General features: G+C 44.2%; 1 protein-coding gene across 1 annotated transcript in view; it reads left to right on the forward strand.

The window, feature by feature from the left end:
• LOC121569477 (syntaxin-1B) overlaps positions 1-26,905 on the forward strand; it is a 74,989-nt gene that overhangs the window by 22,024 nt on the left and 26,060 nt on the right. Inside the window, exons 2-4 of the mRNA XM_041880458.2 lie at positions 15,819-15,893; positions 18,681-18,780; positions 25,918-25,992. Coding sequence (XP_041736392.1) covers positions 15,819-15,893; positions 18,681-18,780; positions 25,918-25,992 — 250 coding nt within the window. The remainder of the gene's footprint in view (positions 1-15,818; positions 15,894-18,680; positions 18,781-25,917; positions 25,993-26,905) is intronic.

Consider the following 26,905-nt stretch of genomic DNA (forward strand, 5'->3'; position numbering starts at 1 on the left):
GAACATCAGGGTTGGCGGAGTGTGCTAACGCAGTGAATAACTCAAACTTAGGAAGTAGACTTCTGATATTTACATGCAGGAAACCAAGGCTTTTGCGATTACAGAAGTCAGCAAATGATAGCACCTGGGGAGTAGGAGTGATACTGAGGGCTGCAGGGCCTGGGTTAGCCTCTACATCACCGGAGGAACAGAGGAGGACTAGAATAAGGATACGGCTAAAGGCTTTAAGAACTGGTCTTCTAGTGCGTTGGGTACATAGAATAAAGGGGGCAGATATCTGGGCGTTGTAGAAAAGATTCAGGGCATTATGTACAGACAACGATATGGAAGGATATGAGTAAAGTGGAGGTAAACCTAAGCGTTGGGTAACAATGAAAGAGATAGCATCACTGGAGGCACCAATTGAGTAGGTCTCCGCGTGTATGGGGGGTGGGACAAAGGAGCTATCTAAGGCAGGTTTAGCTGGGCTGGGGGATCTACAGTGAAATAGTACAATTAGAAATAACCGAAACAACAATAAGCTAACCATATTGAGATGGGAGAGAGGCATAAAGCAATCACAGGTGTAATTTGAGAGAGCTAAGACAACAGCTGGTAATGACGACACAGTTTGGGCTGAGGCTAAACATAAACAGGATGTGGTACCGTAAAAAGGAACAGTCCAGCAGACATCAGCTGTATAGCTGAGTTATCCTAAGGTCCGGTGAACAGCAATAGGATAGTACGGAGGTAGTTCGGGGGCTGCTAAAGCACTAGCGAACAAGAGGCCACGGCTAGCGTGTGCTAGCGGGCCGGGGCTAGCAGATGGAATCTTCGTGGTCGACGTCGTAACGGGAAGCCTGTTTTAACCACATCAGACGATTTCGTCGGCAGACCAGTCGTGTAGGATCGGCGTGGCTCCGTGTCAACACTAGGTGGTCCCGTCCGGTTGACAGACAGGTAGCTTAGTGGGTAAGAGCGTTGTGCCAGTAACCGAAAGGTCGCTGGTTCTAATCCCCGAGCCGACTAGGTGAAAAATCTGTCGATGTGCCCTTAAGCAAGGCACTTAACCCTAATTGCTCCTGTAAGTCGCTCTGGATAAGAGCGTCTGCTAAATGACATGACAATGACAGGTAGATAGCCGGGAGATGGGCCTAGCTCAGGATGATTAGCCAGACCACAACGTCCATTTTGTTGCAGCTAGCTGGTAGCGATGAATCCGGAGTTAAAGGTCCAGTGATTCAGTGATTCCGGCAGAAAAACTGATATGTTCTGGGTCGATAACGCGCTGTGCAGACAGTGCAGACTGGCCGAATAATAGTCCAGACTAGAGCTGGCTGGTGGGTGGTGCAGGCCACGGACAATGGTGAAAAACCGCTAATGGTAGCTGATAGCAAGTATCTAGTTAGCTGGCTACTCCCGTCCGGTAGACCTAGAGGTAGATATGAGCCTGGCTCTAGGCTATCTCGAGGCTAACTGGTGCTTGCATCGGGGGCAGTGGTGATTAGCCAGACAGCAACATCCATTCGGTTGCGGCTAGCTAGTTGCGATCCGGTGATTAATGTCCAGTGATTAAATTATTCCCGCAGAAAAATCCAATGTTCTGGGTGAAATACCGCTAACTGTGGCTAATAGCAAGTAGCTAGTTAGCTGGCTAGCTAGTTTCAACTGGAGATTCTAGATAAAAGGTAAGTCAATAATAGAATCCGTTCCACATTGAGTGAGGCGGGTTGCAGGAAAGAATATTTTGTAGAAGGATGAAAAGTCTGATAGGGAAATATGTACGAAAAATACAAAAAAACTGGGTATTTACAGGCTATTTACAGACACACGACAAAAACAGGACTGCACTACTACGCCATCTTGGATCATGGAACATTGCTGCGGGGACTTGATTCCATTCAGCCACAAGAGCATTAGTGAGGTCGGGCACTGATGTTGGGCGATTAGGCCTGGCTTGCAGTCAGCGTTCCAATTCATCCCAAAGGTGTTCGATGGAGTTGAGGTCAGGACTCTGTGCAGGCCAGTCAAGTTATTCCACACCGATCTCAACAAACCATTTCTGTATGGACCTTGCTTTGTGCATGGGGGCATTGTCATGGTGAAACAGGAAAGGGACTTCCCCAAACTGTTGACACAAAGTTGGAAGCACAGAATTGTCTAGAATGTCAATGTATGCCGTAGCGTTAAGATTTCCCTTCACTGGAACTAAGGGAACTAGCCCGAACCATGAAAAACAGCCCCAGACCATTATTCCTCCTCCACCAAACTTTACAGATTCGTCCGTCGGACTGCCAGATGGTGAAGCTTGATTCATCACTCCAGAGAACGCGTTTCCACTGCTCCAGAGTCCAATGGCGGCAAGCTTTACACCACTCCAGCCGATGCTTGGCATTGCGCATGGTGATCTTAGGCTTGTGTGCGGCTCTCTCGGCCATGGAAACCCATTTCATGAAGCTCCCGACTAACAGTTATTGTGCTGACGTTGCTTCCAGAGGCAGTTTGGAACTCGGTAGTGAATGTTGCAAACAAGGACAGACGATGTTTACGCGCTACGTGCTTCAGCACTCGGCGGTCCCGTTCTGTGAGCTTGTGTGGCCTACCACTTTGCGGCTGAGCCGTTGTTGCTCATAGATGTTTCCACTTCACAATAACAACACTTACAGTTGACAGGGGCAGCTCTAGCAGGGCAGAAATTTGACGAACTGACTTGTTGGAAAGGTGGCATCCTACTACAGTGCCACATTGAAAGTCACTGAGCTCTTCAGTAAGGCCATTCTACTGCCAATGTTTGTCTATGGAGATTGCATGGCTGTGTGCTCGATTTTATACACCTGTCAGCAACGGGTGTGGCTGAAATAGCCGAATCCACTAATTTGAAGGGGTGTCCACAGACTTTTGTATATATAGTGTATATTGACAAAATACACTGCTTTGCGTCGTGCCTAAGAACAGCCCTTAGCCATGGTATATTGGCCATATACCACACCCCCTCGGGCCTTATTGCTTAAATATAAGAAGAATACTTTTTTCTCTGGATGCACAGTGCAGTGCACCAAATGGTATCTTACAGTGCAGAATACGCTGGGAAGAGCGTTTGATATGACTGTGTATGGTATTGATGGATTAGCATTCTGATTCTCCACACTTCTCCCAACGTGTGCACTTCCTGTCATGAATTTAAAAGCATTGGAGTGGTGTAAGCGAGACTGGAGGGAGTTTCCACCATGGTGAGTGTGCAAGTGCACACTTCAGGAGAATCGAGATGAAACCTGTGTCTCTCTCCTGGAGTCTAGCCTCCCTCTCTCTGTGAGCCTCTGGGTGCTACATGTAGCCCAGGTTTGGCAGCCAGTTCAGCTCGCACATCACATCCTGACCTTGTTTGTTACTTCACTTAAGACACTCCCCTGAGTTTTCGCTGAGTCAGTCAGGAAGCCACGGCATCTATTTCTATCTAAACATCCCCTCCATCCTCCATCCATCCCTCCTCCATTATGGGCCATAAAAAAAGACGCTTCGCTTCCATTTTCTCCCTTGGCCCCTCAAAGCATCAGAGGGAAGGAACATGGACACTGACAATCAATGCTTTTTATAGCCGTGGAAGTGGAAAAGCGAACATGGATTGACAAAAGATGGACATGAAGTGGATGAGGGTTGACGTGTGTATACTGTATATCAGGGCTCTTTATTTAATCTCTCCCCTCTCCATGCCCTCTACCTCTGCTGCCACCACTCAAAACCCCCAAGTCTAACCCTAACCCACTGTGTACTACATTGGGACATTAGTTAATTTTGTTACCAGGCCCCAAAGACATGGGCAGTAATGGCGGACAGGGGGCGTCTCTCTCTCTCTCTCTCTCTCTCTCTCTCTCTCTCTCTCTCTCTCTCTCTCTCTCTCTCTCTCTCTCCGATGGCTTCTTCCACTCCCAGCACAGATGGACTAGGGGTAGGGCAAGGCGTTCGTGGCATTTGTATTCACCCCCACACCTGAAGTCACCCAGGCTTATGTAATTCTCCCTGACAGGGAGCTCTGTGACATGGATGCAGAGGGATGGCGTTGGGGGTGGGATGATGTATGGAATGGGTGACCCCTGGTTGGGTCACAACGGCTGTTTAATCCCCTGTCCTGAGAGCAATGAGATTTTTTGAAGGTGGTAACAGATGCTGTTTAACCTGCATCATGTGTGTTAGCTAGCTACAGACTCTCTCCTCTCTTCCCCTCCCCCACCCTTTTCCAATTTCTCTCCCTCCCTCCCTCCCTCTCTCCATCTCCCTCTCCTTTTCTCTCTCCCTGGATCTCTCCCTCCCTCTTTCTCCCATCCCCCACTCTCTCTCTCTCTCTCTCTCTCTCTCTCTCTCGCTCTCTCTCTCCTCTGTCCCCTCCCCCACAGCCACTCTCTCTTTTCTCTTGACCCTGTCTCTCTCTCTCTCTCTCCTCTGTCCCCTCCCCCACAGCCACTCTCTCTCTCTCTCTCTCTCTCTCTCTCTCTCTCTCTCTCTCTCTCTCTCTCTCTCTCTCTCTCTCTCTCTCTCTCTCTCTCTCTCTCTCTCTCTCTCTCTCCTCTGTCCCCTCCCCCACAGCCACTCTCTCTCTCTCTCTCTCTCCTCTGTCCCCTCCCCCACAGCCACTCTCTCTTTTCTCTTGACCCTTTCTCTCTCTCTCACACACATTCTGCCTCACTCTATCACTCTCATCCCCTCTGCTCCTCCTCCTCCTCCACACTCACCATAGCTCCATCTTTGCCAAAGGGCTTTAGCTGTCAAAGTGCAGTCAGTCAAATTAATCCAATGAATATGCACATAAACACACTCAAATACACATATGTGTAAACATTTGCACAAATAGGATTATAAGCTGTATGACTAAATATCTGCACATAAGATGGGCCCTATCAATCCATCCATCCTCCCAGCAGCAGGGATCACAGCAGTATGCATCCTCCCTCTTTGGTTGAACTGATACACTCACTGCTTCTGTTTGGTAGCTGTCTGGATGCTACTCACATTATTCCTGGTGGATCCAATGCTGTCCGCAGGCTAGCAGGCGATCACGGATGCTGTTGGCCGCAATATCTCCCATAAAACCTCAACTGGGTCTCAGTTGTTGTTTTTTAAGCTGCTGAGTGGATCGAGTTTAATATGATTTACTCAATATGATCATTTTGCGAGCCTTCAGTTTCTAATGGTTTTCAAGAACGTTGCAAGAATATAATTCTGCACTTCAAATGTGCTTTGGCTGTTTTCTCTAGGGTGTGTGTTTTTAGGAGATAATCAATACTTGTGTGTTTAGGCGATCTCAAAAATCCAGACTGGAGATTTGTGAATAACACTTCATACAAATACACATCCACACACATCCACATAAATATACACTTACAAGGCTACACATATACACACATACATACACATCAAAGGTACACATATACACACATACATAATACTCACATTCTATGCATCCATACTCTCTTCCCCCATCCATCCACTCACCCATCCACACACAAACACAAAGCAGAGAGTGGTAATGCATGTTATATTTTATGTAGACATTTTTACTGCAGGGCCAATGTCATAGCTGCATGTGAATCCATGGACAACAGCATCCCTTCTTCTCTACCAATAAAACTATATAAATAGAGGGAAGCTCCCCTGCCACTAGATCCAAAACAGCTGGTTAGGCTGTCAACGGCTTGATGAATAAGCGATAAATGAAATATTTGCTTAAGTAATAGCGAGTGAGATGGTGTACATTTTTCAGTGTTTACGTACGTCCAAAATTTGTAGTGGTGTTCTAATGAGGCAAGGATAATTTATTACACAGTAGTATTGGAGGTAATTAATTGTACTGTTTTAAAATGTTTATTTGATTATTTGACTTTAGTATCAGTATAGTGCTCCATAAGGGTAACATTGCCTGTAGAACATACTGTACAGTACATATTCATCTCTCTGGTGTGAACGTTTTTCAATTGCTACATTTTCATTGAAGGCTAGCTATTTATTTTTACACGACATCCAGACATACAACATTAGAATGCATGCTTCCTGCCTAGCATTGTATCGCCATGAATATAATGAATGAACTACTTGAAAAGGCGTGTTACGGTCTGCGGGCGGATAACCCCACGGCTATCTTTGTGGTCGCTAAAAAGTTCCATTGTGTCACGAGTCGCTGGCATGCATCTGAACGGGGCTGGCTGCTTAAAGGGGGTGAGTGGGACACAGACTGGGCTTCTTCATGTGGGTTACCCAATTGAAATGCGATTATGTATGTCTTTGGATCACATGCAGAGGACTCTATTAACTAGGGCGACTGTTTAGATCCCTCAACAGTTTAGAACCGTGTACTGTTCTATATTCTATAGCCAGAATTACTGAGGCTTACATGGCAGGTGTATCAGGCCTGCCCTACATTGCTCAGAGCAACACACCAGCATTTCCCTGTGGTGCCCTATCTCCCAGATGTGCAATGTCTTATGTACTGCTCTGTACACTATGATGTCGCATTCACACCCAGCAATGAATGTGTTTTTGAATGTTATGGTATATCTGAAGGGAGGGGAATGGTGGAAGTACTGTGCATCCATTACATTACTATCAAATCCTTTTTGCTGCTTGTTGTAACTCAGTGTAGAATAGTGTGTACAATGAAGAATAGGTTGTCTGGAGTTAGCTTTAGCTATAGGCCCTACGTAACATTAGATTAAATATAATTTGGTTCAAACCCTGATTAGCCAGTCTAGCCATTTAGCCTGTCCAGTGTAACCTGAATGCTAGCCTGATGGTTTGTTTAGTCCAGCTGTTACAACAATCCATTGCCACTTGCAAGCGAGCGGTACACTGGGTAGATACATTGGTTATACTAACCTGTGTATGACTGCATTTCTGTGGATCGTAATGGAACCCCATCTGATTCCACCAACCACGTCCAACCGTATTCAACCATATCTTACCTCACAGCATCTTTTGATGCCTATTCTCTGCTAAATAATTAGCATTTATTATTCCTCAAAAACCTTTCAAACAAACCAGTGTCTACCATTGTTGTCCATATGAATTGTAATACTACATTGATCTATCTAGTACCAGTTGTAACACAATATACTGATTTTAATTAATATATTGATTCTGTTGCTGATGTTACTGCAGCAAACCTCTCTCAAACCTTATCTCTGCAGCCCAGACATGTTATGCACTATTGTAGTCACATTCCTATCGTCAGTGTAATTCCACCTAAACGCCATTCCATTAAACATAGTCCTAGCAGATTTACCTGCTCATATATGCAGCTATTCATACCTACCTAAGTACCTGCTCTCTCTCCTTACCGATATCTGTGGAATGCTTTGCCCCTTCGTCCCTTTTCATTAGTATGCGCATGCTTCTCATATTGAAGACATGAGCTGTAAACTAGCTTATCTGCCCATTGGCAAGCAAGGGCTAGAGAGGCTGCCATTCCCCCGTCGGGTGAAAGCGGATGCAGGTGGAGTGCTGGGAGGGCCTGGGAGGAGTAGAGGAACAGAACAGCCAAATATAGCTACAGTGTGTAGACAACACACACAAAAGTGGAAATTTAAAAATGCTGACGAGTTCAAGATGAGATATCTGTAGCCTATCCGACATAGCTGCAGCTTGTAATGAGGATCCCCTCAGAGGTATCTGTCAACAGAGCTAGCGGTGAGTTAGCATTAGCCCTGCTGCTCATTTCACTACACATTTTAATACAGAAGTTGACTGCTTTCTGTCTGACTTTAGGTAGGCACCAGTAGTAATGATTGCAGATTATATCTACCTTTTAGTGACACCAGGGGGTGAATGAGGTACATATGCTACTCATATCGTAACATAATACTTCTGCATAACGTTTGCCATATTTAATTAATAATTGTTACGGGTTCAAACAGAGGTGCTGCCTGACCTCGAGTCATGAAGGGCTGCAGTGGCTGCTGGTTTTCATTCTTGCTTTTTTAAATCAGTGGCTGATTTAGACCTGTGTTTCTAGGTGTGTGGACTCTCTGGGCAATCAGTGGCATGAACTGATCAATTAGGGGCAAGGGAGAAATGGAAAACCAGCAGCACTGCAGTCCTAGAGGACTGTTCTACACCCCTGGGTGAAAAGCATAATTGGTATCCTCCTCTTTTTTTGGCTAAACACATAGTACAAAGCCACCACGAATGCACGCACGCACACATACACAAACAATGCATAGTGGTGTAGGGTGATAGCTAGCAAACAAATGGAGCAATTCAAGCGGAGCTATTTATAGCTGTATTGATTTAGCAGGAGTCTGTGTTAGTGTATAGGTAAGATGCTAATGTGATAAGAGATAGTGAAAAGACTCCAAATTGTAATACAACACTGACATTGTCAAATATAAGAAGACATTGCCTCTCTGAAGAGGTCAGCTATCTTGAATATTCTGAATACCTTTGTTACCTGACTCTGTTACAATCAAAGCTACTTGTCATATTAGATTATTCTATGATCACAATTTCTTTTTAAAGTCCGGAAATATATATTTCTCACTTAATCTCTGTCACATATCAGAATTAAGGTGCATTTATCCATTTATGTGTGTTTACCTTTTCAAATAAAGCCAACATGCCTTTGTGTGATGCTGCACGTGGGTCTGCAAATATGCAAATATTTGTTTGTGGCTTACCATATACATGAAATGGCACGTTTTTTTTGTTTAAAAAGATTAACCTTTTGATCAGTAGGTAGGCGTAGGCTATATGCTTAGGATTTAACATCGAAACCTCTTACAACATCATGCTTATATCTATGTAAAATAAGCCCAGCTAAGATTGTGTGCATCTGTGCAGTTTGACAGTCAGGCAGCCATGGAGATGGTGGGCTGGGCAATATGCAGCAGAAGCTGTTCCCTCAACCCATGAATAATACATAGAAAATTTACAGAATAGTTCAGCTCTGGGAAGGAGGAAATCTGAGCAGTTGATCATGAACAAACCTTTGGGGTTCCCTGAAAGTAATGGTAGAGTTTTTGGTAGTTTCAACATGGATTAAAATGTTAAATTTGCATCAGTTATAATAATTGGAAATTATCTAGGAATAGGCCACTATCTCTTATCAAATTAATTATTTACTTGCAACACTGCGGTTATATCACAAGCATAGTATATTACTATGTCTGCTGTATGATTTCTACTTGCTACTTTATACCTATAAAAACATCTAACGCATTATCCAGATTGGTGGTATCTGTAGGCTTATTATAATCAATACTTTGATTGATTGTCTTTTGTAACCACATCCTTTTACAATGAAAGCTTGGAGGACAACATAATGCATGTATAACCACAGTCACTTGATTGTACACAATTTGTCACGTTCGTTGTGTAAAGGATCGGACCAAGGTGCAGCGTGGTATGCATACATAGTCGTTTATTTTAATAAACACTGACAAAATAACAAAATGTGAAGTTCAAGAGGCTAAACATCAAACAAGCCAAACAGAAACAAGATCCCACAATTAAGGTAGGCAACATGGCTGCCTAAGTATGATCCCCAATCAGAGACAACGACCAACAGCTGCCTCTGATTGGGAACCACACCCGGCCAACATAGAAATATATAAACTAGATTTCACACCCTGACCAACTCAACTAGAGATCTCAATGTCAGGGAGTGACAGTACACCCCCCCCAAAGGTGCGGACTCCGGCCGCAAAAACCTGACTCATTAGGGGAGGGTCCAGGTGGGCATCTAGCCTCGGTGACGGCTCCGGCTTCGGACGTGACGTAGGCAGTAAACTCTTCTCCCATCCCTGGCGCGATGCTCCCCCTCTCAGTCCTCCCACAAGGCTCCGGTGGAGTGGACTGCTCTGGCACTGGAGTACAGCAGCAGACTGTCGCTGGAGGCTCTGGACTGCAGACTGTCGCAGGAGGCTCTGGGCCATGGACCATCACTGGAGTCTTCGTGCCATGGATCATCACAGGAGGCTTCGTGCCATGGATCATCACTGGAGGCTTCGTGACATGGATCATCACTGGAGGCTTCGTGCCATGGATCATCACTGGAGGCTTTGTGCCATGGATCATCACTGGAGGCTTCGTGCCATGGATCATCACTGGAGCCCGGCAAGTGCGGGGCGCTGGCACATGATGCACTGGGCTGTGGACACGCACCACTGGTTTGGTGCGAGGAGCAGGCACGGGCCGTACCAGGCTGGGGACACACACCACTGGTTTAGTGCGAGGAGCAGGTATGGGCCGTACCGGACTGGAGACACGCACCACTGGTTTGGTGCGAGGAGCAGGTACGGGCCGTACCGGACTGGAGACACGCACCACTGGTTTGGTGCGAGGAGCAGGTATGGGGCGCACCAGGCTGGAGACAAGCACCACTGGTTTGGTGCGAGAAGCAGGCACGGACTGTACCAGGCTGGGGACACGCACCACTGGTTTGGTGCGAGGAGCAGGTATGGGGCGCACCGGGCTGGAGACAAGCACCGCTGGTTTGGTGCGAGAAGCAGGCACGGGCTGTACCAGGCTGGGGACACGCACCACTGGTTTGGTGCGAGGAGCAGGTACGGGGCGCACCGGGCTGGAGACACGCACCACTGGTTTGGTGCGAGGAGCAGGAACGGGGCGCACCGGGCTGGAGACACGCACCACTGGTTTGGTGCGAGGAGCAGGTACGGGCCGTACCGGACTGGAGACACGCACCACTGGTTTGGTGCGAGGAGCAGATACGGGGCGCACCGGGCTGGAGACACGCACCACTGGTTTGGTGCGAGGAGCAGGCACGGCCCGTACCAGTCTGTGAAGGCGCACAGGCGGCACAGTACGTAAAGCCGGCGCATAGCCTGGTGCCTGCACGGTCACACGCTCCTCAAAGCGAGTACGGGGAGTTGGCTCTGCTAAACCTGGCTCCGCCAGCCTCTGCTCTAAGGACCGAGCTCTCTGCTGCTGGAGGGTTAACTCCTCTCTCAGCTCCTTCTGTTGCCTGGCCAGCTCCTCTCTCCATGCATCCACTGACTCCTTCTCCCTGTGGGCCTCCTGCAGCGCCTCCTTCTGAAGGGAGAGCTCCTGCTCCCTCTTAACTAACAGCTCCCGTAAGGCGGTGGTCTCCTCTCTCAGAGTACTGAGCTGCAGGTCTTGGAGGGCATCTATCATAGCGGCTTCTTCTATCGCTATCTCCCTCTCCACAATCAGCCCTTCCAGGGCCTCCTGCTGCTCTGCCAACCACCCTGTGTGTCCCCAAATGTTTTTTCTTGGGGCTGCCTCTTGGGCTTCCTTCGTGATCGGGACCTTTCGAGTCGCCGTTTTTTCTCTCCTGCCAGGGCTACTTCCTTCACCCAGGGTCCCTTACCGGCCAATATCTCCTCCCATGTCCAGAATGTTTTCCCCACCTGTATCCAGCATGTCTGCTCCTCCTGGCCACGCTGCTTGGTCCGTTGGTGGTGGGATCTTCTGTCACGTTCGTTGTGTAAAGGATCGGACCAAGGTGCAGCGTGGTATGCGTACATAGTCGTTTATTTTGATAAACACCGACAAAATAACAAAATCCAACAGAATGTGAAGTTCAAGAGGCTAAACATCAAACAAGCCAAACAGAACAAGATCCAACAACTAAGGTTGGCAACATGGCTGCCTAAGTATGATCCCCAATCAGAGACAACGACCGACAGCTGCCTTTGATTGGGAACCACAGCCGGCCAACATAGAAATATATAAACTAGATTTCACACCCTGACCAACTCAACTAGAGATCTCAATGTCAGGGCGTGACACAATCAGTCGTGTTCATATCTTACTCCAACATGCTCCAGTCCAAGGCCTTTTGAATGAAGGACCACACAGATTAACCACAGTTCCAGATCTGTAGCCTTTGATAAAAACCAAGGGAACCTAAACTGATTCAGGCGAGTCTGTCAGAATCGTTGTTCTCAGTGGAAGCCTGTCGGTTGTTTATTCTGATTGAACATTCTATATATCTTTCTCTTTGATGATCGTATGTGGATGTGAAACCAATTACTCATTTGAGCAACATGTAATTTAAGCAAATAATCGCAGCTATTATATGTTGTATAGCTATGGCCATTTAAATGGAGCTGGTACTAAATGCTTCAGAAAATAATTGCAAGAAATTGATAAGAATATGGTAGGTTATTGATATTGCCTGTGTGAATGTTAGCATGAATGTGAGTCACCACTCATTAGCCTGAAAGCTACTGTGAAAACTCAACACATTATATTCTCTATTATGTGCTTAAATGGAGCAAAAAAATTACAAAATGGCATGTTTTTCAGAAAAGTATTTAATTGACAAAAAATCAATACAAAGAGGTAAGAGAAAAAACAAAACAACAGCTAAATGTCCTCCAAGAACTGCAGCGAGTATCAATATCAAAGCTCCATGCACTGAAGTCATATTAATAATTTGTCACACACTCGATATACACTGGCATCACATTACATTGGACAGTGAGTGATCCAACCAGGAACTGTCTCTCATCATACTATACAAGGCAGAGTGGGGGACTGTCATCCGAGGGCACAGAGGGCAGGAACATGAACTGCTCAGCCTTGAGGTGGAGCTAGTTAGAGGTGGGGACTGGAGGGAAATGTTTCAAACCCTAACCAAGGCAAAGCCAGCCCCAACAGCTGGAGACATAGTTAACTGTCCGTTACAATCAGGGAGCCAGCGCTCAAGTTCAACACCCAGCAACTCGACTAGGCCTCCCAACGCATCCAGCCTCTTCCTTGGAGCTATTTTTCCCTCCCATATGCGCCTATGAAAAAACATTGTCTCCCCGACAAACTTGTCTGCTGCTGTATCTTTTGGCATGAGCTGCGATTTAGAGGACTTAACTCTCCTGTCTTTGTCTGGCCAGAAGACATAGAGGAACAATGGAGAGTGAAGGGAAAAGGTTGACTAGAGTGTGCCCAAATAGAGGGCTGCCATTTTGTACATTTCTCTGTTGGCCAACAGTTGTAAATACAGTGAGGGAAAAAAGTATTTGATCCCCTGCTGATTTTGTACGTTTGCCCACTGACAAAGAAATGATCAGTCTATAATTGTAATGGTAGGTTTATTTGAACAGTGAGAGACAGAATAACAACAAAAAAATCAAGAAAAACGCATGTAAAAGATGATATAAATTTATTTGCATTTTAATGAGGGAAATAAGTATTTGACCCCTCTGCAAAACATGACTTAGTACTTGTTGGCAAAACCCTTGTTGGCAATCACAGAGGTCAGACGTTTCTTGTAGTTGGCCACCAGGTTTGCACACATCTCAGGAGGGATTTTGTTCCACTCCTCTTTGCAGATCTTCTCCAAGTCATTAAGGTTTCGAGGCCGACGTTTGGCAACTCGAACCTTCAGCTCCCTCCACAGATTTTCTATGGGATTAAGGTCTGGAGACTCCAGAACCTTAATGTGCATCTTCTTGAGCCACTCCTTTGTTGCCTTGGCCGTGTGTTTTGGGTCATTGTCATGCTGGAATACCCATCCACGACCCATTTTCAATGCCCTGGCTGAGGGAAGGAGGTTCTCAACCAAGATTTTATGGTACATGTCCCCGTTCATCGTCCCTTTGATGCAGTGAAGTTGTCCTGTCCTCTTAGCAGAAAAACACCCCCAAAGCATAATGTTTCCACCTCCATGTTTGACGGTGGGGATGGTGTTCTTGGGGTCATAGGCAGCATTCCTCCTCCTCCAAACACGGCGAGTTGAGTTGATGCCAAAGAGCTCGATTTTGGTCTCATCTGACCACAACACTTTCACCCAGTTCTCCTCTGAATCATTCAGATGTTCATTGACAAACTTCAGTAGGCCCTGTATATGTGCTTTCTTGAGCAGGGGGACCTTGTGGGCGCTGCAGGATTTCAGAACTTCACGGCGTAGTGTGTTACCAATTGTTTTCTTGGTGACTATGGTCCCAGCTGCCTTGAGATCATTGACAAGATCCTCCCGTGTAGTTCTGGGCTGATTCCTCACCGTTCTCATGATCATTGCAACTCCACGAGGTGAGATCTTGCATGGAGCCCCAGGCCGAGGGAGATTGACAGTTATTTTGTGTTTCTTCCATTTGCGAATAATCGCACCAACTGTTGTCACCTTCTCACCAAGCTGCTTGGCGATGGTCTTGTAGCCCATTCCAGCCTTGTGTAGGTCTACAATCTTGTCCCTGACATCCTTAGAGAGCTCTTTGGTCTTGGCCATGGTGGAGAGTTTGGAATCTGATTGATTGATTGCTTCTGTTGACAGGTGTCTTTTATACAGGTAACAAGCTGAGATTAGGAGCACTCCCTTTAAGAGTGTGTTCCTAATCTCAGCTTGTTACCTGTATAAAAGACTCCTGGTAGCCAGAAATCTTTCTGATTGAGAGGGGGTCAAATACTTATTTCCCTCATTAAAATGCAAATCAATTTATAACATTTTTGACTTGCGTTTTTCTGGATTTTGTTGTTGTTATCCTGTCTCTCACTGTTCAAATAAACCTACCATTAAAATTATAGACTGATCATTTCTTTGTCAGTGGGCAAACGTACAAAATCAGCAGGGGATCAAATACTTGTTTCCCTAACTGTAGCTGTCCACTAGCTGTGTTTATGACTAAGCTGTTCAGCAATGACTGTTCTTGTGTTGTGGACTTAGTAGACAACACTGTAGAGGTCTTGTCGATTTGTTGTTTTTCCCCAGGTGAAATGGATTTGTCAACCCCTCTCCCCCTCACAATGTGACTCAACATGGCTGCCATTAGGTCACAAAACACTCTAGGGGCTAGATTCAATCCATAGCGCTGAAGTCCAGCGTTATAGCGTGATTTAAATTTAAAGGTAATTTCCGATTGAGCCGACATATGTAGGGTTTACCGTGAATGCAGTCTCCGCTAACGCGGGATATTGCCTTTAAATGTCTATCGCGCTATAACGCAGCTCTTCAGCACTATGGATTAAATAGAGCCCTAGATCTAACTGCTGCTTGCTGTTATTGCTTGTCTGTTAATTGAACATAAATACTATGCTCTTCTCTGGCGCAAATAGGCAAAATACCCATCAAGCTGTTGCCTAAACAGTTCATCAATTTGACCATACACCAAACACAAGCGGTGATCTATCTCTGGCCTATCTATTGCCTGGTGTCACCTTTTTCGTTGGGTGTATAATTTGTAGTGCCCATAATATCCTCAACAGAATGAGCTGTGTGCTGCCCTATGGCAGACGGCCCACACTCCACATTGCCAACACTGCACACCTCAGGCCCTCTCGATGGGCCTCTGGCAATTCATCAACGCTAAGCGCGACAAGAAGGACACATCTTTATTATTTTAGCGCAAATGTAAGTTGTTCCATCGATTCTGCTGCCATTTTCAACACCTTCGTATAGAGCCTCTCTTTTTCACTGTCTCTTAGTCCTTGACCCCGTTGAGGTCAGTTCACACAGCCCGCATCGCTCTAAGTCGAGGAGCGTTTGTGTAAGGGTTTGTGTAAGACGCTGAGGGTCACTCCTTTCACTCCCTTCAAGGGTCACTCCCTTCATATCATGAACTGTTTGAAGTGACAGCGCAAATATTACACACATATTTCAAAGCCTTTTTTGTGGCTTTATCTAAAATGGCTGCCATTCATGTCACCAAGCAGTATGGATACAAGCGTTTCCCTTTTTATTCTCTGCCCCTTACCCTTCCATCCTTACCCCTTACCCTTCCATCCTTACCCTTCCAACAGTTAGGAGAGATCTACAGCCAAGTGTGGTACTGTGTTATCTGCGGTTTGCACAGGTCACAAATACGCAATCAACAATAAATAGCAATATGCCAGTGTAGTGCATGGGGGACTGATGTTGTGTTTCACTTGTTCTGTTTCAGGCTAAGGACAGTGATGATGATGAAGAAGTTGTCCAGGTTGACCGGGATCACTTCATGGATGAGTTCTTCGAACAGGTCAGTGCAACAAAACAACTGTAATATTAGAAATGAGAAATATCCTAAGAACCATTATTACAAACTTAACCTGGTAGTTCCTGTATCCACACATCTACGGGTCATATTTAATAAAAGGGGGCAAAATGGCTAATTAAGGTCTATGCATAATGTCATAATTGCCAATTAACTGGTACTAAATGCCTTATAAGTGCCATATCTCTAAAGTTAAGGTGTTACTGTTTTACGTGTTACCCATTTACTAGTGTTTCCAAGTGCAGTGTATTAATGCTATATCATTATGGGGGTAAAACAGGCCACATAATGTAAAAACAATACAATAAAATAGGCCTACATTACCTCCAGGTCATGCTCCTTTCAGCTTTATCTTTCAAAATTGAAAGTGCTTAAGCATAATTTATTTCAACATTCATCCTAAACAACAAGGACACACAACATGCTATGAGAGGAAAAGGAGGAGGGGCAGGATATGCAAATAGAGCAACATTATGTTTGGTGTTTTATGGATGTAACAGTTTTTAAGTCCCTCCCGCTGGGTTTCTTGTGATTTGTTTAGCCTAATATGCCAAAATTGAGTGACCTTACTGTTCTTCCTACCATAATAAGTGTCACGATCGTCGACAGATGAAGCGGACCAAGGCGCAGCTGGTAGAAGCGGTCCTCTGTAGCTCAGCTGGTAGAGCACGGCGCTTGTAACGCTAAGGTAGTGGGTTCGATCCCCGGGACCACCCATACACAAAAATGTATGAACGCATGACTGTAAGTCGCTTTGGATAAAAGCGTCTGCTAAATGGCATATTATTATTATTATTATTTATTATTATAAGCGTACATTCTTTATTAAGTACACACACGAACCAAAACAATAAACCAAACGATACGTGAAGTCCTAGGTTATACACAAAACCCTACGGAACAAGATCCCACAAAACTAACATGCCAAAAGGCTGCCTAAGTATTGGCCCCAATCAGAGACAACGAGCTACAGCTGTCTCTGATTGGGAACCACCCTGGCCAACATAGATATAAACGATCTAGAACGAAAAACATAGAAAACTAAACAATGAAAATCCACACCCTGGCTCAACATTTAAGAGTCCCCAGAGCCAGGGCGTGACAATAAGACTGCAGTGAATCCATCAACTCTATCAGTGGAGGTATATTTTATACTTTGGAGATGCTGCCAGAACTCTTTATCGCTAAGTGTTAAGTCTTACCGAAGACATTAACACCCTGGATGTCTGACAATATGGCTACAGAATGTCCCAGCATTTATGGGAGTACAGACAATCTGTGGCTTGAAATTTCCAGTAGTCTATTTATTTGTGTAAGACGCTCAGAACGCGGCCTCCATTTTTTACACAGAGGAATTGTTTTCTCTCTATGAAAAGGCTTTTAAAGCAAAAACCTTGAACAGATACACAGTTATCTGCAATACAGTACCAAGAATCGCAAACAAAATCCCCAACTCTGGTCCTTGTCTTTTGATCAGCATCTTATCAAGCCTGCTAGACTAGGTGAGCAGACTCTCTGGCCAATCAATTGGCTAGGAATTGATCAAATTAGCGGCAGGAAGCAAGAGGAGAGAGAACCAGTAGACACTGTTGGTGGGGCCCTGAGGGGCTAGCTGGGATTGAGGACACCTGCCTTTGAAGAGCTCTGCTGCTGCAGGCAGGGTGCAGTCATTAAGCTTGTCTTAGCTGTGTTCCTCACTACCTTATGGGCCGTGGCTCAACTCCTCCGTCCTAATGAAAACGAATCTGTCTGCTTTACAAAGCTCTCTTCTAAAACTATTAAGTGAACACTATAGGGGAAGGGGAATTGGCTCAATCTAGGCTAAAGAATGATTCACTATAAAGCATGAATTGATTCAGTATGCCTTAGCTTCGTTGAGGAAGTAGCTCACAAGCCATTGCCATTGAACGCTCTGTCCCCTAGGAAGAACAATAGGAATAACTATTAATAATGGAGTAGAGAATTAATAGGAATGCAGAGCACATATATACTGATATCCATACAGTCAATGCAAAAGTATCCGCATATACACAAACATTGCCAAGAAAAGGGGCACTTGTTCTGCCTTTGACACGTCTGTATTGGGATTTGGATTACATAACACATTCAGATGGAGGGTGGAATGAATACAGAATGTGTGGTCAGGCTGCTGAGTCTGACTTTGCACAGGCTTTCAGGGGATAGTCAGAAGTTCTTGGAAATGTATTATCTGCAGGGGCGTCTGCACATTCTGTGGGGTTGGAGGAGTTTGAACACCCACCATTAAAACAGCGACCATCTTGTATCATACAAATGTTAGATAGAGATATTGATCCACGACACTTGACGAGATATAGCTAATACTGTAATAAGGTATTAGAGAATGTATGTAAACATGTCTCGCTGTGAAAACCATTTAGGCTAAATAACATACAATTCCCCCAACGATGGCTAAGAATCAAGCCTCCAAACCTTAAACCAGCAGAGATAATTGATTTATGTGGTCCAATGGAGATTCCCCTGCTCTCCCACCCATCAAAAAGTGCTTCCATTAGGTCGTCATGTCAGTCGATGATTGACTGTGTGAGGTAATCCTATCCATGATGAGGTTCAGAGGCCTCAGCTCTCCCACGCTGTACGCACATCCTCTCCATGGGTGGCTGTGGTTGGTCGATTCCATAGAAATAGAATTACTAGAACGGGAATGCCTCTTAGACCACAGCTAATTAAAGAGTATAGGAATTAAGCCCTCATGTATGTTGCCTCTGCCTCCTCCTCTCACTCCCTGTGCAGGTGGAAGAGATCCGAGTCTGTATAGATAAGCTGTCAGAAGATGTGGAGCAGGTCAAGAAGCAGCATAGCGCCATCTTGGCAGCGCCCAACCCTGACGAAAGTAAGTCTTGGTGGCCACGAGCCACATCCATGAGCCCGAATGGATACTTTTACAACGGGGCCCAATTCCATACCAGTTCCACACTGCTTTCCCTCAGTCCTTATGAACTCCACCTTGCAGCACTGACAGGACTGGATAGGTAGAAGTGATATGACGGAAAATGTCATATATTTCCAGTTTATCAAATCCTTTCAGGTCTGTGTGAGGGGGAGTCAGTATGAGCCTGAGGATAGCGGAGACAGATTGGTTTAAGTGTGTGTGTGACCCTGGCTATATACCTGTGGGAGATACTCCACCCACGCACCCAGTGAATGTGACCCCACCCACACATCTCTTACTGAGTCACACCCGGCCCACGCACACAGAACCGGCCAACACACACACACACACACACACGACTGAACAAATTATTTTGCAAGGGTGGGACTCCACCCACTGGTTGACAAGGGTTCACCACCACACTCACTGAATACTCAATGAAAAGTTTTGTTTGTGTTTATTGTGACAATATTATCACTATTATAACACATTTTTATCATACGGTCAATAAATACAACACAAACACATTTGCCCTAACATGAAATGAAGTTGTTTCAAGGCAAGCTTTAAAAAAAGAAGAGCACTAAAGTATGACCAATCATAGCACTTATGAGTATGGTATAAAACAGACATTAAGATGTGTGTAAATATTTAAATAATATGGTATTTTCTCCAATAATTTGATTGAAATCAAATCCTGTTAACCTTCAACCACTGCTTTTAGGCTCTGATGACTGTCTGGCATTTTGTCAAAACCCCAATAGGGCCCAAAAAATGCCACAATCAGTCAAGAACGTACAATGAAAGACGTTTCAGAAAATGGCCCCTTCATTGTTTCCGTGCTGCTATAGGGCCGTGCGGTTGTTGGGAGATGAGTGTAGCATGGTCTTTAGAGTTCACAGTGACCCAGGCTGCTAGTGACTCAACTGGAGTGAATGAATGTTTCATTGCTAATGTTAGGCCTTGTCAGACAACCTCTAGTCTAGGTTAACCCAGAGTCTCAGGGCAGGCAGTGGCACGATACCTACTGTACCCTCATCACGGAATCCTTCAGATTTCACTTACTTTTCTCACACGTTCACATCCCTTTTATGGCACAATCACTTTTACTGTAGCTCCTCAATGTGTTTTTGCATGCAATTTGTTTGCCTTATGATTTCAATATTTGATTTGAATTTCTACATGTGCATTTTATGTTACGTTGTTGGACTGTTTCTGTCTTTTTCTGTTTGTCTTTCGTTCCTTTTTCCCCTCTTTCCCCTCCTTTTTTTTTTCTTGTCATACATGCTTCATGAAGGACTTGCTCCAGGGGACTAGTTGTCGGAGTTCAGTTTTTGTGAGTGAGCTAATTGGTTACTAGTTATCTACCCAGGTGGTTTAACTAGTAAGTATGTGGTTGCTATGCTATGTGTGTGTATGTTGTCTGATTTCTTTATGTGATAAATATGGGGAATCTGGTCATTTGGGACATTACTTTGTGACAAGATCATTGCTTACATATATTCACATCAAAGTAATATCTTTAGATTCACTGTAATTATTGATTATATTAAATATTCAAACTCAGACAGTATGTATGTTGTCCCTGCAGAATTGCCGGCATATTTCTGTTTCTGTTCTGTTTTTTAATATAGTCATGTATGCTAGCTTAATCTAAAATGTATGTTCTCAAAATGAACCAAATGCTTAACTTTGGCCTCTCCCTATGTCAAGCCATTCCAAATGCTGTTTGGTAGTCAGTGGATGATACAAAATGCATTCCAGTGTACTTCCTTGAATAATGTATGCTGGGAAGTGTAGTTGCTTACTGAATAAATCCGTGTAGAAAAACCATCTTCAGTTTTCATCAGTTGGAAACCCAAAACCCAACCCTGTAGTTATTCAGATTGCACTGTCACACTTTGCTATATTCAAATGAATTGTGATTCGTACAGTGAAGAATCACACTTGGACTTGGCAACGGGACATGTTTAAATCTCATGCCCCTCTCCAATCATGGCCGAAGGGCATCTCCATAATGTATAGTGAAATCCCAAGGAATCACTCCATTTGAGTTGAGCACAGAATTCACTTATCACGTCACACACAGGGTGTACACAAGGACAGGAAGGATCCATCAACAGAAGACAATACACATCAGCCAAAAATATTTAGTAAGCTATTTAGTTGTAATCTATATCCAGTTACACTTGCACACATAAAATGACTTATAGGTAAAGGCCTTATAGATAAGTGTTCAGGGTTTTTTGTCAGAGGGCAAAAGCCAAATCTTTCAACTGAAATGGCTTTGTGTTGTAGCCAGCTCTTGTGTTTTGAAATATATACAGTGGGGAAAAAAAGTATTTAGTCAGCCACCAATTGTGCAAGTTCTCACACTTAAAAAGATGAGAGAGGCCTGTAATTTTCATCATAGGTACACGTCAACTATGACAGACAAAATGAGAAAAAAAAATCCAGAAAATCACATTGTAGGATTTTTAATGAATTTATTTGCAAATTATGGTAGAAAATAAGTAATTTGGTCAATAACAAAAGTTTCTCAATACTTTGTTATATACCCTTTGTTGGCAATGACACAGGTCAAACGTTTTCTGTAAGTCTTCACAAGGTTTTCACACACTGTTGCTGGTATTTTGGCTCATTCCTCCATGCAGATCTCCTCTAGAGCAGTGATGTTTTGGGGGCTGTCGCTAGCAACACAGACTTTCAACCCTCCAAAGATTTTCTATGGGGTTGAGATCTGGAGACTGGCTAGGCCACTCTAGGACCTTGAAATGCTTCTTACGAAGCCACTCCTTCGTTGCCCGGGCGGTGTGTTTGGGATCATTGTCATGCTGAAAGACCCAGCCACGTTTCATCTTCAATGCCCTTGCTGATGGAAGGAGGTTTTCACTCAAAATCTCACGATACATGGCCCCATTCATTCTTTCCTTTACACGGATCAGTCGTTCTGGTCCCTTTGCAGAAAAACAGCCCCAAAGCATGATGTTTCCACCCCCATGCTTCACAGTAGGTATCGTGTTCGTTGGATGCAACTCAGCATTCTTTGTCCTCCAAACACGACGAGTTGAGTTTTTACCAAAAAGTTCTATTTTGGTTTCATCTGACCATATGACATTCTCCCAATCCTCTTCTGGATCATCCAAATGCACTCTAGCAAACTTCAGACGGGCCTGGACATGTACTGGCTTAAGCAGGGGGACACGTCTGGCACTGCAGGATTTGAGTCCCTGGCGGCGTAGTGTGTTACTGATGGTAGGCTTTGTTACTTTGGTCCCAGCTTTCTGCAGGTCATTCACTAGGTCCCCCCGTGTGGTTCTGGGATCATTTTGACCCCACGGGGTGAGATCTTGCGTGGAGCCCCAGATCGAGGGAGATTATCAGTGGTCTTGTATGTCTTCCATTTCCTAATAATTGCTCCCACAGTTGATTTCTTCAAACCAAGCTGCTTACCTATTGCAGATTCAGTCTTCCCAGCCTGGTGCAGGTCTACAATTTTGTTTCTGGTGTCCTTTGACAGCTCTTTGGTCTTGGCCATAGTGGAGTTTGGAGTGTGACTGTTTGAGGTTGTGGACAGGTGTCTTTTATACTGATAACAAGTTCAAACAGGTGCCATTAATACAGGTAACGAGTGGAGGACAGAGGAGCCTCTTAAAGAAGAAGTTACAGGTCTGTGAGAGCCAGAAATCTTGCTTGTTTGTAGGTGACCAAATACTTATTTTCCACCATAATTTGCTAATAAATTCATAAAAAATCCTACAATGTGATTTTCTGGAAAATATTTTCTCAATTTGTCTGTCATAGTTGACGTGTACCTATGATGAAAATTACAGGCCTCTCTCATCTTTTTAAGTGGGAGAACTTGCACAATTGGTGGCTGACTAAATACTTTTTTCCCCCACTGTATCACGGATGCTAGTCCCAGACTACAGTATTGACCCACAAGCAGGTGTCGTTGTGTGCAAATATGAGTTGCCAGTTCAGTGACATAGGACACTTTTTGTATTTGGATAATCGATAGACAGATAAAATGCAGAGGCATATAGTAGCTACAGGACACCTTTAATACACTAACTTTTAGACATGATTACAGAGAAAACAGCACAGGATTCAAAACACAACACAACCCAACAAGCAAGGCCTCCAGTGTTAACCTATTAAGTACCAGACAGGAGTTTGTTAGCATCTGATTGGTTTGTTGATAGCACCAATCATGTGCCCAGTGACTACAGGTTAATTGGCACTAACTGACTCTAAATATACCCCAATCAAATATAACAAAACTACAATGACTTTCCTTGCTGATACAGTACTTTGAAAGGTAATTGACCTATCTGTGTTATCCTCATTTTCCTGTACATATATCATTGACTTACTTGTGATGGACAGAACAGTCCCTACATTTCAATGCATATACAGTGGGGAAAAAAAGTATTTAGTCAGCCACCAATTGTGCAAGTTCTCCCACTTAAAAAGATGAGAGAGGCCTGTAATTTTCATCATAGGTACACGTCAACTATGACAGACAAAATGAGAAAAAAAATCCAGAAAATCACATTGTAGGATTTTTAATGAATTTATTTGCAAATGATGGTGGAAAATAAGTATTTGGTCAATAACAAAAGTTTCTCAATACTTTGTTATATACCCTTTGTTGGCAATGACACAGGTCAAACGTTTTCTGTAAGTCTTCACAAGGTTTTCACACACTGTTGCTGGTATTTTGGCCCATTCCTCCATGCAGATCTCCTCTAGAGCAGTGATGTTTTGGGGCTGTCGCTGGGCAACACGGACTTTCAACTCCCTCCAAAGATTTTCTATGGGGTTGAGATCTGGAGACTGGCTAGGCCACTCCAGGACCTTAAAATGCTTCTTACGAAGCCACTCCTTCGTTGCCCGGGTCGGTGTGTTTGGGATCATTGTCATGCTGAAAGACCCAGCCACGTTTCATCTTCAATGCCCTTGCTGATGGAAGGAGGTTTTCATTCAAAATCTCACGATACATGGCCCCATTCATTCTTTCCTTTACACGGATCAGTCGTCCTGGTCCCTTTGCAGAAAAACAGCCCCAAAGCATGATGTTTCCACCCCCATGCTTCACAGTAGGTATGGTGTTCTTTGGATGCAACTCAGCATTATTTGTCCTCCAAACACGACGAGTTGAGTTTTTACCAAAAAGTTCTATTTTGGTTTCATCTGACCATATGACATTCTCCCAATCCTCTTCTGGATCATCCAAATGCACTCTAGCAAACTTCAGACGGGCCTGGACATGTACTGGCTTAAGCAGGGGGACACGTCTGGCACTGCAGGATTTGAGTCCCTGGCGGCGTAGTGTGTTACTGATGGTAGGCTTTGTTACTTTGGTCCCAGCTCTCTGCAGGTCATTCACTAGGTCCCCCCGTGATGTTCTGGGATTTTTGCTCACCGTTCTTGTGATCATTTTGACCCCACGGGGTGAGATCTTGCGTGGAGCCCCAGATCGAGGGAGATTATCAGTGGTCTTTTATGTCTTCCATTTCCTAATAATTGCTCCCACTGTTGATTTCTTCAAACCAAGCTGCTTATCTATTGCAGATTCAGTCTTCCCAGCCTGGTGCAGGTCTACAATTTTGTTTCTGGTGTCCTTTGACAGCTCTTTGGTCTTGGTCATAGTGGAGTTTGGAGTGTGACTGTGTGAGGTTGTGGACAGGTGTCTTTTATACTGATAACAAGTTCAAACAGGTGCCATTAATACAGGTAACGAGTGGAGGACAGAGGAGCCTCTTAAAGAAGAAGTTACAGGTCTGTTAGAGCCAGAAATCTTGCTTGTTTGTAGGTGACCAAATACTTATTTTCCACCATAATTTGCAAATAAATTCATTAAAAATCCTACAATGTGATTTTCTGGAAAAAAAAATCTCATTTTGTCTGTCATAGTTGACGTGTACCTATGATGAAAATTACAGGCCTCTCTCATCTTTTTAAGTGGGAGAACTTGCACAATTGGTGGCTGACTAAATACTTTTTTTCCCCACTGTAATAACGACGTAGAGCTGTGGTAGAACACTGTATCACTCTAGTAGCCTACTGTTGTGTATGATGAATATCCTTTTCGACCACAAAATGTGATTTTAAATTATATTATTTTTGTGTGTTGAATTATTTATTTTAAACATTTCCGGCTCTCAATATAGCCAAACTACACTCTTATAAAAAAGGGTTTCAAAACAGTACGAGGCTACAAGGCCCATGTTTTAAGCTCAACCAGCGGATGTAGGTGCTGCACTCTCGTGAAAACTCTTATCTTAGGTAAAGCACAAACTATCTTAATGAGCCAACAGCCAAATTACAACATGAGAGAAACATGCCGGCAGTTAACTCATTAGTTATGTATAATCATGGGTAGACGTTATACATTTGTTGTAGATCAACAAATTATGCATAAGAGTTTCTATTACCAGTTAATGATGTGTTAGGAGATAGTCCTCTTGTTAGTGGAGTGCTCTGGAAAACAGACTTTTGCACTAGACTAGATGAGAGTGTTGCGGTGTTTGCGGAGATGGGCGAGAGAGAAGGGAGTGATTGAGGGAATTACGGGTGTGAAGGAAGGAGAGGATGAGGTAGGAAGTGAAGTGTGTGGGTGGGTGGGAAGGAGAGAGGAGAGGAGGAGAGACAGAAAGGGCTGAGCTGGAAACTGACTGAATGAATGGCACTGCAGCGGTAATAAATCAGCCCAAACACTGCAGCTGAGCCTTACACACGCACGCACGCACGCGCGCGCACACGCACACACACACACACACACACACACACACACACACACACACACACACACACACACACACACACACACACACACACACACACACACACACACACACACACACACACAGTGTGCACTGTTTCATGCATGAGTGCATTCTCATATAGACACAAACATACACTCACACACAAAGGCTTATTAACATACTGACTTTAAAACACTGTCACACACACTCATCCATTCCAACCTACACAATCCCATATTCTTCGTCAAGATAATAAACTGATATAATGTTATAACATGAAACACAATGTTGAGCATGGCATAATTCTGTCTCTCTATCTGTATCTCAGAGACCAAGCAGGAGTTGGAGGACCTCACAGCTGACATCAAGAAGACAGCCAATAAAGTTCGCTCAAAATTAAAAGGTAAATATAAAATGGAAATGGAAAATGTTGTGTGAAACACTGGAAAACACCAATACTGCATGGTGTTAAGTTGTCCACGCCTCAGCTAGATGTTGAACACAAGATTATAACCTCTTGGCTATGAAGGAAATTATGTCAAACCTACCCTATTTATTTTGTCAATTTTCATACTGAACTCGCTACTAAAACACTAGCTCAGAGCAAGAACACTTGCTTTATTAGATTACCTGACTAGAACACTGATGGTCAGATAAAGCTAATAAGAACATTTATGTAACGGCAATACAGTAGATTTCTATAGCGCAAATAAAAACACAAGACACTGTTTAGTCTTTATCAGCCCCTTAAATCAATGAGTGTTTGTCCTCAAGGGAGTCCCCATGATTTCAGGCCCAACATCATAAAACAAAATGGTTACGATGGATAAAAATTAATATATTCGCTATATCTATTGGCCCGCTGCAATTTCGTCAAATGAGCGTCTCAGGGACTTTTGTTAAGGACAATAGTCAACTGGGGTCAGAGTATCATCTCCAACAATTGTATTTTTAATGAGGGGAGAGTTATAGCTAAGAGCAAAGCTGAGGGGGCTAAATGTTAACTGCATTGAGAGTTAACAATTCAAGCCATGATGGTTCAAGGACATTGCTGCATTAATGTGTGACGGTCGAGCCCTGAATTCATCTATCTGGGAGTTCCAACCAACCGTTCACCCCAACACATATCCCATTCACACTCGCATATGCACATGCACATGCACACTGAAAATAGCTTTGATGGTAGATATCCGTCTATAATTGCAATACCCACAAGGTCTGTCTGTTTTTGTCCTTTACGAACGTGGATCTGCTTTTCATGTTTTCATTTTCCATTTGTATCTCGAATATACAGACAAATATTTGCATACGTTGAA

The sequence above is a fragment of the Coregonus clupeaformis genome, chromosome 35 (genome assembly GCF_020615455.1).
Source record: "Coregonus clupeaformis isolate EN_2021a chromosome 35, ASM2061545v1, whole genome shotgun sequence".
Classification (NCBI taxonomy): domain Eukaryota; kingdom Metazoa; phylum Chordata; class Actinopteri; order Salmoniformes; family Salmonidae; genus Coregonus; species Coregonus clupeaformis.